Below are 18,558 nucleotides of genomic sequence, written 5' to 3'. Positions count from 1 at the left end.
ATCATAGCGTCTGTTTTCGAGACGATAATGGCCATTGCTGCCAGTATGGTGGCATTTATGAACCCTTGTCTGGATTGTGACTCACTGCCCTATATTAGGTGCAACCAAAAGCAAAATATAACATTCTGTTATGGATTTACTGGGGGAAAGAAGGTAAAGCCAGCTTTATTTCTGCCACAGAGGGAAGGGGGTTGCTACATGCCCCCTGGCCACATGTGATGGCAACAGTTCTGTCACCCTTCCAGCACAGTATCAGGACCCTCTGTCTCCTACTGCCCCAAAGAAATTCCTTTTTTAGGGTACCTAGCACACCTAACAGGTAGACCGGTACTGCTGAGATCAATGAAACTATTCATGCACACAAAAGCACACGCTCAAGGTTTTTAAGATAGGAGACAAAAGTACAAACAGTAAGAAAAAGGCAAAACAAAATAGCCAAGTAATATGTACACAAGTACTAGAAGCACAGAACTTGTACAGCCTCTACAATGATTTTATTTCTTTAAAACAACTTCCACCAGCCTCACTTCTTACATGCAAAGGGAAAGACAAGAAGACTAAACTAAACTGTCTTCTAAATTCCCAATACAGCAATGCTTTCACTGCAGATTGAATGTTTTCACTGGGACTCTGTTCCTGCAGAGCTACTGCATGATTAAGTTTTAAAAGAAGGGAACAAACTGTATGTACCCACTGAAATGCAAAGACAGTCAAGCTATTAATAAATGATACACTGTCATGTTTATGATTTTAATAGTAATTAATTACTACCTACACACATTGTATTGGCAAAACATTTGTAGGCTTTGTATACTTTTTCTAGTCTGAGATGCAGCAGGAATATGCTCTGTTACCATCACTTGAAATCTCACTTTTGCTTTACTGATCTCAGAAAAATCTGTAGCATTTTTGCTAAAGTCAAAGAAGTGTGGGTAATGTAGGACAAAAGTCCATACAACTAGGCTATGTCCCATTGCTCACAGAACTTCATAATATCTTCAGTGGTTTATTTAGGAAACATGCCCATTTTCAAAAAAAGACTTAATAGTTTTTCTGGCTGTGAGACTCAACTTTGGATCCAAAAATCAAACTGGATTCTCATCATCATCAGTAAAACAGGTTCTTCTGTAAACAAAAATAGACTTCTGGTTATTCCTATCCATTGCTATTTCTAAACGATGCCCTCGGGACCACCTCGGCAACTCCAGTCATCTGCACGAGTGTGACTTGACTTGTCGCTGGATCATCGAAGTTCATTTTGCCTAGAGCTGACACTGGCTCTGCTCCAGCACCACACACAAAGAAATCTGTTAAACAGCTAGAAATAAGCTAAACATCTCCTGATTGCCAGTCCAATGTTTCTAACTATACTTCCAACCCTCCTCTTCTCCAAACCTCCTCCAGGCAATAAGACCAAAAGTCACTTAGATTGCTGATTTTTCCATTAACTAGGTTTTTTTTGGGTTGCTATTTGTCATAAATCTTTTCTTTCTGGATGTCCTATATTTTCTACATTGTTATCATATGGGAGAGAAACCGTGATGGTCCTTACAGTAGAAGTTATGATTACTTTGCTTGAAAATGTTTTTAAAAACAAAAAATAGCATAAAAAATAACTCCATTAATAATGGTAGAGATGGAAGCTAGTTTCCAAGTACTTGCATCTCAAAGCTGGATCCACCGGTGCCCAATAGTTGGTGATCTCTGGATGAAGTTTGTCTCATGGCTGGGCATTTATGATCACATATGAGTTTATCTGATGTCTAATTGAGGGAGGGAACTCAGAAGGCAGCCTTTCCTTTATATTTACAAGGGGCATTTACAGGACCCCTCTTAACCACCCCATTTTTCCATATTTCTAACAAATTAATACCCTTGAGATATTACCCAGTTTGGCCACCATGTTTGCAATTTAACAAAGGAAAGAAGTAGACTGACAAAGAGACATTCAGAGTAATCACATTACAGTTTTTTTTAAGATGCAGGCCAGGGTTTTCAAAAGCTGGAGCTTTAATTTGTATGCTCAGATCCACATTTAAACTACTACATGACTGAGCAGATTTTCAGAACAGATCAAGGAAAGTTTTGGCACAACAGCACGTCCATAAGATGTTCCCAGATTCAGTTAAAAGCCTGGAAAGGGATTCAGAGCAGCTATGAGCAGTTGCTGCTCATCCTGCAAATCCAGAATAATCAGTCCTGCTAAAAAATCTGGGTTAGCCTGGGTCCTTTACCCACACTCCATATTCCATTCAACAGTGAGGAGGAAATTAAGATGCAAAGAAGAAAAGGTGAAAACATCTCAAGGGCTTATAGCATGTTTGGGGGAAAGAAAGACATTGTTTGGACTACCTTGGAATATTTTCTTGCTTTACTTTTAAACCACTTTGCCTTTGTGACCTTTCTCTGGGTACCTTTAAGGGTTAACATGTTAATTAAAGCAAGGTATTCTACTCCTTAAATTATTAATTAAAATAAAAACTGCAGCTGGTGTTTAACAGCAACTCAGTCCCAATGGCAGGTTTTAGTCACTTCATCTAAATCAAACATATCATAAAGTTGGCATGAAAATCATATTGTCTGAATCAAACACATCTGGCGACTGACACATACTTTTACCTATAATGAAAATAACAAACTACCTCTATTATTTATGCAGATGCACTTTAAATTGTTTGCTACACTGATGTCTTCTACTACTCACATTCGGAAGCTGAAAATCCTAATGAAAATTAATGATTAAGATCGAGAGGGAAGAAGTTGCTTTCTTCGTTCTCAACTGCTGTTATAAGTACTGATACCTCTGCTGTTCTGTTTTGCACTCAGATGACAAAGAGTAGCTTTTTAATTAAATAGAGAGGGGAATGGATAAGCTTGGCATCTTGGTGCTGGCTTATAAAGTCCTTACTTAGGGAGAGTGGTACTTTATACCATGACTGTTAGGATGTCATTATACTGTGAGTAGTTCCATTAAAGTCCATGAAATCCCAGTGTGGGATAAGGTCCTACTCAACTCTTTATTAATTTTTGATTTATCAGGAGCTGTCGCACGCTATGAGAACGAGGATCTCGGTGTGGAAAGCCCTGGGCTGCTGCCTGCACCAGTGTCAGCCGTGTCATAGCCAGGGTGGAGGGGCTGGATGAATGCACATGGCTCAGATCTGTCAGAGGTACAAAGTGATGCGAGAAAACAGCTTCACACCCTTCCCTTACCACAGGGTGTAAAGCAGAAGCTATCAATGTTGACAGAAAGAAGAGAAGAAAACAGAAGGGCTCTGAAGAGGCATCTTGATTGCTAGAGCATGTGCTGGGTACTCCTGGGAAATCAAAACATAGGGCTCTTCATTAATACTGAAAGCACATATAGCATTCATCAGTTATTATTGTTGTCTAAAGTGCATGCATTATATATGCATATTTTAAAGTCTGGAGGCCCACTTGCCTGTTTCTCAGAGGACCCAGACTGCAAGAACTTGGTGTATGGTGTACCTCCCACCTCATCCTGACATACAACAAGGTAAACAGGAAAAGACCCTTACCCTTTTGCCTCTCTCACCTCACCCTGAACACGAGTCTCGCCTGAATACCAAACACACTAGAAACGATGACAGCACTGCATCAAAACTAACTAGCTGTTCCTTATATTGAGATTAATTAGTTTATTGGGTAGCCTAATTACATACCTTGAAATATGAGCTTGGAAATTGCATCACTGCCATATGAAAGAAACATAGTAGTTAACATCCACCCCATTCTGACTGATGGTTTTCTGTTCTTTTTTAGATAGATATGACTATTCATAAATCAATTAAATTAAATCAGTGGCTTATTCTCCTAGGCTAGTTTTAATGGTTTAGAAGGCAAACAACTTTAGTGCATGTGATTACATTTCTTTTAATGGAACTCTGGCAGCTGTATCAAAATAGCTTTTCTAATACAACACTATTCTTTCCATCATCTCCAGATGAGTCTGGAAATGCTCCTGTATTATATTATATGGGGGCACACGTGCAGAAGAAGAGAACATTGCTCAGTAAGGCAGATGAGCCCAGCAAGTGGAAAGAACGTATGCAATCCTTCCCTTAGCAACACAGTATTATTTCCAGAAAAGTTTTCTTTTGCCTCTAGAAAATCTTTTGCAATGCAGGAGCTAAGAACTAATAGGAAAGCACTCATGGTAATAAACAGTAGCATCTTAGTTTCCAGGGAAACTAAGAACCCCCAGCTCCAGTGTGTTTTGCTGGTTTTTTTTTTTTTCTTTTTTTTGCATCATCAGGAATAGTTTCAAAATCTCCTTATAAGGATATTCAATTTTTAAAGCCTCTTCTTTAAATGGCATGTTTAGAGCTTTCCACCTCATTGCAAGAGGGTCTATAAACATTTTAGAATGTATTGGAACAACTTTTATTTCAGAAGACGAAATACCATCCTATATATCATTTAAATTGTTAAGAGTTTAAGGTGTGAGAAAGACTTATCTTCTATCATGGAGGCATTTGCAAGGGGAATGGCTATTTTAGATTTGAATGAAAATGTCAAAGAGAAAAGTAACCAGATTAAAAGTGTTTGCAAGATGATGAAGCTCACTACCCTGAGGGGGGGAAAAAAAAAAGGCAAGAGTAACAGCATAAAAATAACGGATTTCAAAACACCAGACCTCAACAGACTTCAGGAACTGGAGGATAAAGTCTCTTGGGAATTTGATTTAAAGGATAAAGGACTACAGAAGGGCTGGCAATTCCTGAAAGAGACTGTATCAAAGACACAGGTGCAAACTATCTTAATGTGAGGAACTATAAGAAGAAATCATAAGAAGCTGTTATAATGTCAGCAAGAGTTCTTCCAGGACCTCAAAAACCAAAAGCATTTTTTTCTAAGTGATTATAAAAGAGTAGTGCAACCATTTGACTAAATATGCATACATACTACAAATGCATGGGAGAAAAAAAATCAGATAATCAAAAATAAATCCTCCTCACAACACCAATTAATCCAGCTCATAAGATGTTACTGCACAAAGCTGTTTGCATCATCCCTCGACTGAAGTTTCTGTGTCCACAGCAGAGCTGGTAAAAAGACACCTGCCTGTACCGCAGCTATCCTATACAAAGTATGATTTCTTAATTTATGGCTGATTTCATCAGCACAGCATGAAACAGATGACAGTGCACTGAGCTTACCAAAACTGAAACACTCAACCTCACAACCTACAGTATAGGCATGCTCAATCTTTACTCTCTGAAAGAATGGCTGCTGAACTTTGCTCCAAGAGATCAGCTTTTGAATTGATTGCATGAACTGAACTTTTAAGCTATAGGAGGTACGATCATTACTTAATTTTTATTGCAGGCTATTAATTCAAACCTTGCAATGTGAAAGGCAGATCATCTAAGCAGAGCACAGGATGGGCCATAGCATGGTGACACTGGTCAGTGTTAACCAACCAACCACTACTCCGGGAGGATGGCTGGGCAAGCATTTTTCCTCTGCTCCTGCTGGAAATTTCCCTTCTTTCCCCTCTCCTCCCTCCATCCAAAATAATCTAAAGAAATAAACAATTCAGTGCAGGTTCTTTATACTCGCAGTCGTCCTGCTGACATTGAATATATGGCAATGAACAGAAGGTGGGAAAATTAATTTTTTTGCCAGGAGGGTGGAAAATTCTGGTGCTGAACAGCCATGGTACGAGAATGACAGAACTACTGCTCTCATGGAGATGTTGGTGAGGAATTGTGCAAGATGAGGAGACTTTTTTTTTCTACCTGAGCAAATTAAGCATTTTCCAAAACACGCAACAGATTAACAGAGTTGGAAGCTCATGTATGTCCTGTCTGAGCTGACACCAAGTAAGCCAACAGGTACAGCTTTCCCTTCTTACAAGTAGGTACACCTACTTTCAACTTCATCTCATTGTTTCACAGGAAGTAACTTACTGTGATAAAGTGCTTACTAATTACTGGTAGTTTTGCAAATGCAATTTACTTCATTGTTCTGGCTGCAGGGTTTCTTTCAGAGAGACCTTCCAACTCTGAATGATTTGGAAACCTATGCAGAAATATGCACTATATTACCCTATAACAGGACAATCGGCATGGCTTTTATAATAGAGCCCATTGTTACACTAATGACTCTGACCAGCATAAATGAATAGTATAAAATATAAGTAAATTTACAGGTGTTTTGTTTTGTTTCTTCCAGACAGCTGTTTCACTAGCAAGTGTCATGACAATATTTATATTTTTTTCAGGTTCTACCTGGCTTCCCACATTGAGGGTCTTTGTTTAAATACTCTTCTGACAAAGATAGGTACCATAGGAGCATGTAACGGTATCTGTCTGTCCAAAAGAATAGCAAGCATGGCCAGCAGGCAAACACATGGAATAGTATATTAACATGCAAAAAGCAGTTAGGTAATTCTGCATTGTAGGTCAAATAAATATCTATCTGATATAATGGAAAAAATACTAGTGCATTTGCAGGAGTGAAACTCAAATACTTGAGCACACTGGCAAGCCTGCTTTAATGGTTGTTCCACACCCAGAATCCATTTCCAAAACAGAATTCATCGTGAAGTTTTCTTCTTACTCCTGTTTTTGTCCTTAAAAAATGGTGGGCTGAGGTAGTCTTTGCAGTTAGGAGATGTCTGAAGCTTTAAGGCCGTCTCTGTTTGAATTGCTGTAGTGATCATTATTTTGCCTTTTTAATATCCTGTTATATTAAATTTCATTATCAGTTCATATAAGACATTAAATCAGCTTCTTTAGAGAAAAACAGTAGAAATATAAATATCCTATTTGGCAAAAATCTTCTGTTACTGCATTTTGTATTGTTTATCCCTTAGGAGTCAAATAGAAAATAAAACCCAACAAAATAAGCCATAGGTACCATCCTTGTAATAAAAAGAAACCACATACTACAACAAAGAAGGCTGAAGTCAGGGGCCAACAAGATTCAATGTATGCAGAAAGCATACAGCTACTCTACTCTATGGACAGCCAATGAATAACCTATATTAACATGAGAAATTCTGACTTAAAAGGTGACTCAATCTGAACTGAGAAGAGACTGTGTATCAAATCTCAGATTTGAACCAATCCATGTACATTTTGATGGCCTGTCATGAGGGTTGCTGCTCTTGCTCGATTTTCACAAAAATCTTCCAAAGCAAAAGAAAAAAATAATTAAAAAATCATTTTATTACCTGCACAGATGGTAGATTTTGCTAACGTCATATCCAAATCATTTTGTTCTCTAAACTGTACGTGAATCTGAATGTTAATACCTCAACCCACTTAAGTCACAGAACTTCCCAGTAACAAGAACAAATGAAGAGATGCTACGATATAGGTGTTGTAAAAGTAGAATTGAAGAGGGTGTGGAATCACAAATCTGTTGGTTTTCCATTGATCTCCAATATATGCCACATTTTTATAATGGCAACTGCAGAGATGGAATGCAAGCTTTATTTTCAGCTGTGCATTCTTATTTTTCCCAGAAAAATGTCCTTGGGAAATATTTGCACTTATATGCTTGCCTGCTTGCTCAATTACAGGAGTAATTAGGATCCATTTTAAACCACAGTTGAAAGGCATATGCCAACATTCAGAAAGCTTTTAAAAGGCTCCAGACTTTGTGAAGCCCTGGGTTTCCCAGAAGCACCCACTGGGCAACACCATGAAAGAAAGTGAAATGGAAAGATAGACAATGGGGGTTCTAGCACTGGCAACAACACAGTGTCTTGTTCTGAACAGTGCCTGAAGGCAAATGGCTGGCAAGCTCTGCCCTTGAGCACTGCTGCCCTTCTGCATAACTTGCAGAGCATTTCCCATGGCATTTATTCCATGTGGTCTAAACAGGGAATGTTCTGGAAAGAAAAAAAAAAGTTTTGAGTTTTTGTCCTTGCTCATTCACTTGCATCTTTCTTACACTCTTTTTTAGCCTTCATTTTTATGGATGAACTTAATCTAGTTATTTAATGATTGAAGCTTTTGCTCACAGGCCTTAAATAATAATCACAATAATTATTTTTTATCATGCTCATTCATACATGCCTCCTGTCAACGTGCCTGAGGTGCTACACAGACACTGCAAAACATAGTACAAATTGAACATAACAAAATTAAACATAACAAAAGAAAATCCAATGAAATATTTAGAAAGCCACATATGATATTAACAACAGAAAGGTTGTTTTCAAACACAAGGATTTTCAAGCCAAAATCACTGCAAATACAGAGAGATCCCTGTGAGATTCTTGCTACGAACCCTATCAAATCCACTTAACTACAGCAGATGAAACCTTTGTTCATTTCCCTCTAGCTGGCATCTTCAAAATACTTTCCTCATTTTCTTTTAAAACATTTTGAGATTGTTTCTGTTTTGTATGCAACACAGAAAATCTATGGTTTTTTGATACCTGCAGAGCTATTATAATATGGTCATTTCTCACCATCATCTTTAGAGCAGCTAAACTGACAACTTGTCATATAAGATATGAAAAAAATTGTTACTCTGTTGTACAGAAAGGGAACTGAAACAGAGAGAAGGCTAAGCTTGCCAAGATCAAACAAAGCTTGTGGTAGAAAAAGAATTTGTACCCAAGTCTTCCAAGTGCCAGACTATTACCCCAACTAAGCTGCAGTAAATCTTCAGCTGTCACCAAAACACATGAAATTTGGGGATTAAAATGCAAATAAGGAAATCTCAAATCATGAAACAACAGCTGTGAACTTAAAAGCAGAGCTAACGTGCATTTGTAGGCAGTCCATGAATGCATATATACAGATGCCTTTCAAAACATCCATAGCATGTGCAAATGTTAAGGATCAATTTGAAAAAATCTTAAATTTAAGCTCTTTTGAATTTGCAAATAGCCTACTTTTTTATGTCCTATTTTTCCTGCATGATTCTTAACCTCTTGTCAGAAAAGCTCTCCTAAACCTGAGCTTCAGAATATCTGTGCAGCTACTGAACTGCATGTAGTCTGCTTGTTAACAAGAAATGAAACTGGAAGTTAAGTCACTGCTAATTAAACTCATAATTACAAATGGAAGGTCAGACAGCAGATCCAAGGGCTGCTTGAAATCGTAATAAGACAAAAGAAAGAACAAACTCTCATGTAATAATTCAGCCCTTACTTGGCAGACTGATCCATTAGAAGACTTCTCAGCTGCATACAGTTCTGAAGGCAAATATTAGAATAATAAATGCAAATTATATGGGTTTAAACAAGTTTGTCAAGGATTAGCACAGGCTCTAAACATTACCTAGATTTCTAGTTAAAAACAAAAATTAAGAATTGCTAATTTACAAAGTTAGAACATGGATCACGGCCTCTTATCCTGAGCTCCAAAGTGGTTGCCACCAGCACATTTGCGAAAAATACCTTCTCTTTTGGAACTGGGTAACATTTTGCTCCTTTGTCCCCATGCAGTCAGAAAATCTGCTTGATGGTTCACTGCCCTGCCTGTGAATCTCCATGAACACAGGAATTGTGAGGTAACCACTACATTGCCTTTGTTCCCTTGTTGTGAGGTTGGGGCAGAGAGAAGATGAGAAGAGCACAAGAGGTAATTTAGACAGAGGATTCAGACAAGCAGTATTAAAAGAGCAAAGGAGTGCAGAAGTACCAACCAGTAGCAACTGGAAAATGGAAGACAGCTGGGGAAGATTCACACTATTTTCTGCTATCCTCAATCTCCTGAAGGGTCAGAGGTTTTGATGTGGGTCTCAAATGCCATGTTCTGACCCTCCCCACCACCCTGTCACAGTGGGATGAGTGATGGGCACATGGGACGTGTGAGGAGCAAGGCAGCACATGCAGCTGTGCCAGACCAGAAAGCCAGTGCCTCTCCCTGTTATCACGCTTGTGATAAAGCTCTTGAGGGTTTGGGAAAATCGGGGGAAAGGATTTTTGTTCTTTCCAAGATAGGCATGTTTCTTACATGGGATCTGGGCACCTGGACAGCACAGCACTTGGGAACCCATTTCGGCTTTAGGAAGTCTCTGTCAGGAAATACAGAAATACAGGCAGCATATCAAAACTGCTTTCTGCTCTGCCTCCTGCTCTGGGTATGTCACCTCTCTGCAAGCCACAGGCAGTCCCTGAAACTCATGGCAGGGTGGAAAAGTCTTCTGAGATTTGCCAATACCAGATTTAAAAAAACTTATTCCTTCATCCACAGGCTTTCATCTGACGTGCTAATTCTAAAAATCTGCCTTCCAACAGTTCAGCTTTGCTTCAGTGAATGTCTCATGAAGCCCCTTCTAATAAATATCATTTATGATTTCTATGACACACTTGTTTTGCAGTGAAATTGTGGAGGTAAGGATCACTGGGTTGATTGACACCTCGTTATTCAATCAAACATACTCCTATTCTGCTAGTCACAGACCACACATGCCAAATTTGATGCTGAAACAACTTTTATTAGGCATTTTGGAGGGGGCTTGGGAAGAAAATCAGTCTTGTAATGAAAATCTTAACTATGTTGCAGCTACTGCAGCACCATAATACTATTTTCTCTCCTGCTGGCAATTTAGCAGCAGCAGTACTGAACACTAGAGGACTTTCCTATGGAGGGAGAGATAACAGCACACATTTACTGAGAGCATAGGGGGTTGGTTTCTTAACAATGGAACTATACACAGATGGATTTGGTGAGCAAGTTTTCAGCTATAATTCATTGTGTCTCCTTAGGTGGGAAAAATTGATTCCTTTGGAATGGAAAAAAAGTATTCCTTTCTGGGTCCATAAAAGATATAATGCGGGCAAGCTGAGTGGCAAATTTAGAAAGGCAAAAATAGTCACTCCACATCATACGATGCTGAAGCTAAGTACTGCGGGGAGCTGAGACACCGGTCCACAATGCATTCATATAAGGCAGTAATTTACTTTCTCAGGAAAAATATTTGTTCTAAATCTGACACAACATTTTATAAGATGTTTCTGCTAAAGAGTGGGGACATGAAAATATCTTCATCATAGCTTAGAAATGGATGAAGGCTCAACAGAGTTTCCAGAGAACCTATTTCTTTACCCCACTCCCTCTCTCCTAAGGCACTAGCAGTTTTCAATGAGAAGGTTTAGTCCAGATCTCTCTCTCTCTCTCCCCCCGAGTAGCAGGATCTCAGGGACATTCTGCAAACCTTGTAAAATAGCCATAGGCAAGCCAAGACAAGCAAGTCCCTTAACTGGCTCGGTTATGCCAACCAGTGATCAAATCAAAGAGTTTTCTGACAGCTATCATTTCAGATTATTTGGGGAATGATTTGGATGCCTAAGCCAAAGCATCCGGGACCACTTTAGACACCCCAGACAACATGAATAATCCACATGGTAGCTGACAACACCTAATACAGATAGCTGCCCGTATAGCCAAGTAGCTGGAGCACAGGCAGTGAACCTTATGGCAACTTAAATTACTCTAGATATTTCTGGTTTGGCACCTGAATTATTCTGCTGGCATTTGCAGATCACAGGAGAGTGCTTTCTTCCTTCTGTATCCTCACCTTGTACAGGGGGATGTGATATTGGGAACCTGAAAAGTGTCATCTGGACTCTAAAGTTCCAAAACAATGCCAAGCAGCTCCTTTATCCCAAAATTGTCTCCCCCTCCCTCAAGATTCTTAGCAATGTCCTTTCATTTTAATAAGAAGGGGAATCAAAGCCACTGGTAAATGTTGTAATACCTCAGCCTCAAAGGCCTCCTCTAATAATTCGTAGTTCTGCTCTTAAACCTGTGTCTCTTTTTGCAGATCGCTCACTGCATTTCAACCCAACTTTTGTCCTCCTCTGAACTTTGCTGAGTTTTGGGAGGTGCTCAGTACACCAAGCAAACAATCTTTTCTGCCATGAAGGAACTAGAACTTTCAGAAATTTTTGAGAAGATCATTATTCCAGATAACTATTTCTCTCTTGCGTTTCAAGAGCAACTTATTCATTGAGCTTAACCTTATTCCCATTACAGCCAGGCCTCACACATACTCTGCGGTAGTTATATTCTGTTCAGTTTCTCATGTTATCTCCAGAAATTACTTGCAGTTCTTATTTCTATTAACTGTTAAAACCCATTTATTTTGGCCAAACTAACAGAAAATTAATTTAAAACCAAAACTTTTTATCGTTTTGGGCTGGGATTGTTATTATAACACTATATCCATACAAAGCATTACATTACCTGCAAGTACACAATGGCAGTTAAAAATTGGAAATACTGTTAAACTCATGTTTATGAGAAAGACACTTATTTATGTCCTTCTGTGCAGATACCACAGAGAAGGCCAAAGTAGCTTTTTTGAGTGCCGGCCTCACCTAAGTGCCAATGCCTCTGTTTCAGGAGCTGAGCACAAAGATTACAGTCCCAGTTTTCCCAGTGCAACCCCAAGTGAGACCAACAGAGTAACTGTGTCGCTCTCTAGCACCTAAAATCCTTGGCTCAGCATTTTCTAGGAGGAGAGCCTGTGTCGCACTGCCTGTCCTCTGGCCACCTCTCCACTCCGTCACCATCAGACCAAACATGAGATACCAGGCTCTAATCCTGTCAACATTGACCATGGAAGATCAACGGCCCTTCCAGTACGCCATGACAGTGTGAAGTTGGAAGTTTTGTCCGTGTTTTGAGAGAAAAATTGAAAACGTTCTTTAGCCTTTAAATTTTCTGAAGAAAAACAAATTACACACACACACACAAATTGCCACCAAACAACCAGCAGCAATCTGGAGCTGCTCAGAGGTCGGGTGTATTGAAAATATTCTCATTGGGTATGGATTAGTAGGCAAACGGCAGGGGAGAGAAGTCAAAGGTGCAAGATAAATTGGGTTTGTTACAGAAGCTGTAATTCATCATCACAATATTGCCAACACAACTGTAGAGAATTGTATATAAATTTAATAAAACAACTGCTATATTACATCTATTATCCTGGAGTCAGGTTCGGTTATCTTTTCCTTCTTGAGAAGAAGCTTTTTCTGCAAATAATGCCACTGAATCTGGGCATTTATATTTCGGCCATTTATATTTTAAAAGATCACCTATATTACCTTACATGCAAATAACAGTATAAAAAACAGTGTATATCAAAATATTGAGAACATAAAATTACACATTGAAGGTGAGAAATGAAATGTTACATAGTTCCCTAGAGGTGACAGTTCCATCTGATGTTCAGCAAAGAAATAAAGACAGCTGAAGCAGTGAGAGCTCTAGTTAAGCAAAATACATATAAACATGAAAGATATCTCATCTGGAAAAATACACAATTAAAGTGCCATTGTCCCCTCCATGCACCTGTCAAAACTGCTTGGGGGTTGTAGGAGTGAAGGAGAAGGAGGGTTAAGAGAAAAGCAGCCACTGCAAATAAGCAGAGTATTTTATTAGAAAGTTATCTCCTCCTTGCAAGAATGAGTGCTCAAATGGATAATACCTTTCTGTGAAATCCAGGTTTCTGGCTTGATCTTAAGAAGAGGCTCTTACCTTACAGGATTATCCATTCTTGATACTGTGAGAAATGCTGCTAAGTTCGCTGTGTAGGAAGAGCACACGATAAGAGTGAAGAGCCACCAGCTTCCCATTACAATGCGCATAGCCACAGAATTGACAGTAGATTCCCCCCCTGCAAACAAACAGAGAAAATGAGGGTCTCTCAGCAGCTTCCACTTACGATCACCTTCTGTGTGTCCTGTTATATTAAACTTTGTTGGAGCTACCTCTCTGCATTTCTGCTTCCCCTCCAGGCCGCCCCTTCACTGTGAGAAAAGCACTGCTTCTGTTAAGACTGATAATTTACCTTTTCTCCGGTCAGCCTCTTGCCCTGGATACTGTTCTAGAAAATAATCTTTCAAAATATTTCCCTTGGGAATTATTGAGGGTCAAATCTACAGAACATAAAAAATATTCTAAATAAAGAAAGTTTAATGGTGAAGCACAACTAATTTGCAGGAATTAAATCATTAGTGTTCAGAATATAGTAATATTCTGTTTTCAATGACCATTTTAGATTTGGAAAAAAACCACAAAACTGTCCAATGGTTTGTGTGCTATCTGTGCTGTATTTAAATCTGCAAAGGCTGAAGCATTAGTGTCCTTACTTGTTACTCTTTACAACATTTCAAATGTGAAGATTTCTCTCTAGCAGGCTTCAAGCACAGTTATGCCTGAACATTGTTGGAGACCAAACCTTATCGTACAGCTGGTGCAAGTCAATTCAGCATATGTTTGTGCTGATTATGTCTTACTGTACTTAAACACATCAGGGATGCCACCTTAATGAGATGAAGGACAAAGTTTCATAGCAATAGTAAGGATTTTCAAGCTGAAGCTTTATAAACTTCTAATCACAATGAAAAAAAATGTAGAAAGAAGTTAACATACCTATATGTTGGCATTCAACAAAACCTGCCTTCCAAGAATAGCACTAACATTATAGATATGGGACAAAAACTGTGTGGGCAGATTTTACAAACAAATATTTACAAAAGTAACTTTGTTAATGGTAGCAATCCTACTTAATTCAAAAGGATTAGTCCTATGCCTAGAGATTCCTGAGAGTGTAAAGTTAGTTACATGACTACAAATCATTTTCCTATTCAGTTCAAAGAACCAAAAGGTAACCTGTCTCACATTAGTTCAAAAACATATACATTTCTAAAATTATATTAAACACCTAGAAAAGGTACCAGTTTCAGAGTTGGAGAAGTGTTGTAATTCCACACCAAGCAGCTCTGTAGTTTATTTGTCATGTGATAACTTTCACAAAGTGGAAAAGCATGCATGAAATGTTTTTTCTGGACTTACTGAGAGACAGAAAAGCAGAATATAACCCCCCAAACTTACCTACCTCATCCCACTTTTCATCAGCTGGGCTAATAAAACATATTACCTCCCCATATGAGCCTTCTGTTTCATCTTTAGACCATTCTGGCCAAGACTAAAATGTCCTGACCAGCTTTACCCAAGGCAGAACATTTCTGAACATCCATCAGTGGTGTTTATAAGAGAGTAAGTACCTTGCTGAACAAAGGCGCCGTACACGACCCAGATGGCACTGTGGAGAGTGGAGGAAGCAGAAGGGCTCGGCTGGGAAGCGTTCTGCGCCCTGACTGCCTGGATGCGGTTCAAGACAAATATCAAGACACCAACTATAGGGATGGCTGCAGCAATGCAAGCCCACACCGCAAAGTCGAAAGGAGCAAAGAGAGAGAAGATGTTGATTTTTTCTTCAGGCTTTTTGATTAAGATCCCCACGGAATAGTCCATGTACCGCTTGCTGAAGTCCACAACACTCTCTCGTTCTGGTGTTATAGTGATGGCTGAGATGGCTAGGTCTGCTCTCTGCGAGACAAACGCAACAGATCAGATCTCTTCCTTTCACCATCAATTCTGCCAGCGTGAGCCTTAAGGAGAAGCTTTTTAAGAACCAAGTGACTCCATGCATTTCTTTCTATAATTTAACACATTTAGACAAATCAAAATAAATTGTCTAAAAATAAAACCAGAATCATTTGAACGCTAATTAATTGCACTTGTCTAAAGCAAAATAGTGAAACATACCCTGTCAAAGTATTGTAGAACAAAAAGCATCACCCTGACTCCACTCCGGAATGAGTGCAATTTATTTAACCTTTATCCCTCACTTGTTTTCCAAAGGACACCTAAAACTCCAAACCATATTAACCTGGTGTGCTGCAAGCAATAAGAAAGAAACACCGTTTATATAGCTTGTGTGTTTCATAGCAGGGTGTGAAGAGCTAATGTTTGTTGTTCTCCCTGCAGAGTTGCCAACTGCCCATATTCATGAAGTGATTTCATATGACAACTGGGGGGAAGATTCTGTTTGGTTTTTTACTATGAATAAAGTGATAGCAAAAACTAGTAACTGGAAGAATGCACCAAAGGGAACTTAGCTCCTGAAACTGCTTGGACCTCAACATGTAAAGCAAGTAGGTTGTACGTGTAGAGGGTCCTTAAAGAGTACGCAAATTCAATGAAAGATAAAACAGGTGTTAATAAGTAAGATTCCCAAAGCTTTTATAGAGCTACAATTAGATTTTGAATATTTTTCCATCCTAATAAAAACAGTTCTATTCAAAAAATAGAATGTACTTTTTCTTTCCTATCTCTACATTTTATTAGGAAAGTAAAGCAAATTTAGGTGAGGGAGGTCTGCTTTGAAATCCTTTGGAGTCAGTGGAAAAGCTAGTAGCAGAAATACCATTTAAAAAATACCATAATAGATACTTTGTTGCTTCAAAGAAAGCAATTTCCAAAAAATTAACAGAATTTCTTACCACATTTTCAAATCAATGAAATTCAAACAGCTTATGTCAATGCAAAATAAGTAAAAAATTCTTTATATTTTCTAGCACCAACCAAGAATATCACATTATCATACACACATTTGCTATTGATTTAATTGCTTCTACTTCTTCCTAAACATCTACTTACCAGATGCTGAGCTGCCTACTTACTAGATAATGAGAAAGCCTTCACTTTCAATAATAACTCCACTGCAGAAGAGTAACCTTTTCTACAAAGTGCAGCAACATGGAATATTAATTCCTTTGATTCTACTTCTTGATTAACATTTGTCCCATGTCAAATAGCGAGAGCATGAACAAAATACTGTCTAATTTCATTCTCCAGGAGATTCTAAGCTATGGACTTTCCCCATTTACTTCAATGGACTTCAATTAACTTATTCCTGATTTGCAAGACTGCAATTAAGAAAAGAAATTTGGTCCTCTCTGTTTTAAATGAACAAATAATCTTTAGATCAGTTTAAATTCTGGTACTTCAAAACACTTCTTTATGGTATATTACTAGGGACACTTTTCCTGTCTTGGAGTCAAACAGTTGATCATTATCAAACACATTGCCATAAAGTGACCCAAATATAGTCATACCTACAAACAAGTAGCAAAGACATAATGACACAAATTAAAATAATAGTAATTAATGTTTTAAGAAGAATACATGTTTTTTGCTCTTTTTTGTAGTCATTCATTCACACACACATACATGTCCTCTCCTTATTCTTACAACTATGTAAACACACAGATTTACACTGATATAATTTGCGTTGCGAACAGTTGGGAGTAAATAGAATAACAGACTCTCTAGTTCCTCTCCTGTGTACAGGGTCTTGAATTGCACAGTTTAAACCACACTCAAACCACCCGTAGCTCAGAAGTGTTCTGCACTGCTGCTTTCATCCTATTTCATTCTCTTATAATTTGGAATGAAGGAAAGGGAGAGTTTAAACAACCCCCTTACAAAGCTCTGACAGTTTACTCCAAAGAGTCTTTTTTTTTTTTTTTTTTTTTTTTTTTTTTAATGCAGCTTCTTCTCTGTGTACCTTGTTAATGAGTTCTCCAATCATGCCATTCCAGGAGCTGTTTTGAAGCTGCTGTCCATATTTGCCGTCAGGAGCTTGATATATCTCATACTTGAAGCCAAGATTCTTGGCAAGTGCATCCAGGACGTCAATGGAAAATCCTTTATATCGTTTTGGTTGTCCAAGTATGTTCTCCGCCACCATCACAAAAGGTTCTTCCTGAGAACAAAACAATATCTTAACTGAAACTTGAAACAGTTTTTTTAGTTTGCTTCTCTTTGGAAAAGGATGTTTCCTGAGTTAAATCTGAACAACTTGGCACAGATTTTGAGACACTCATAACCTTCTGAGGCAAAAACTGTAGGCCAGTTGGGATACTATGAGGCATCCCAACCAGACACCAGTGCTTCAGCACCTGAGTCCTGTCCACGGCCTTGGGTTTTCCACAGTTCATGAGAAGAGGCAGAGACTCCAGAGGACAACTCAACCCCCTCTAGCGGTTTCCTGGTGTCCGCAGGATGAATTGCTCTCTGAAGTACCTGCTTCTTTTCACTGACTATAAACAGGGTACAGATACCTACCTTAGATGTTAAGTTAAGCACATGGGTCCTAGATAGGAACAATACTACTGTCCATCTATCTCGGAGCATATCAGATTTAGAAAACCCTCTTTTACAGACAATAATTAAACTTTTATCCAGGAGACATACTGAAACAAGAGCTAAAAATGCTGCATTTTGTGAATATTTAGAAGTTTTAAAAGTCAAAGAATAACCTTCATGGTTACTGGTTCCTGGAGTATTTTATATTAAAGTATGTTTCGGGACCAAGAAAATGCAGCATTTTGTGGTATGTTTTCTGTCAGGCATGGGCTCTCCTGTGGGGGAATGCAGGGTCTGCCGGTGGCGCAGCCATCGCAGTTGGTCACCTTTGCAACCTGGTACTGACATTCTCATGGAAGGGATCTGCTCACCTCACACATAAGCTACAGCATAACCTTGCCTGTCACCAGACAGAGGAAAGAAAACTGTGGGCTGAGAAGAGTGCCTTAATGATCTTATGTGGTACTTCCTATTTGTAACATGATCCAGAAAAAGAGAAATAAAAATCACAAAAAGACACAACATTCTGCAAGCTGCAAACTACAATTTTTTAGGCAGGAATGCATTCAAGCCCTAATTTGCCCCTAATTTAGTACTTAGCTGACAGGAGCTCTGCTACCAC

At 38.7% G+C, this 18,558-nt stretch overlaps 1 protein-coding gene across 1 annotated transcript in view; it reads right to left on the bottom strand.

The window, feature by feature from the left end:
- GRID1 (glutamate ionotropic receptor delta type subunit 1) overlaps nucleotides 1-18,558 on the bottom strand; it is a gene marked incomplete at both ends in the record, with an annotated part of 541,866 nt that overhangs the window by 36,549 nt on the left and 486,759 nt on the right. Inside the window, 3 exons of the mRNA XM_082309213.1 lie at nucleotides 13,476-13,614; nucleotides 15,008-15,332; nucleotides 17,356-17,553. Of these exons, the coding sequence (XP_082165339.1) occupies nucleotides 13,476-13,614; nucleotides 15,008-15,332; nucleotides 17,356-17,553 (662 nt within the window). The remainder of the gene's footprint in view (nucleotides 1-13,475; nucleotides 13,615-15,007; nucleotides 15,333-17,355; nucleotides 17,554-18,558) is intronic.

This window comes from Platalea leucorodia (assembly GCF_965183815.1).
Source record: "Platalea leucorodia genome assembly, chromosome: 4".
In the NCBI taxonomy this organism is placed as follows: domain Eukaryota; kingdom Metazoa; phylum Chordata; class Aves; order Pelecaniformes; family Threskiornithidae; genus Platalea; species Platalea leucorodia.
This window is presented reverse-complemented; position numbering and strand designations above follow the sequence as displayed.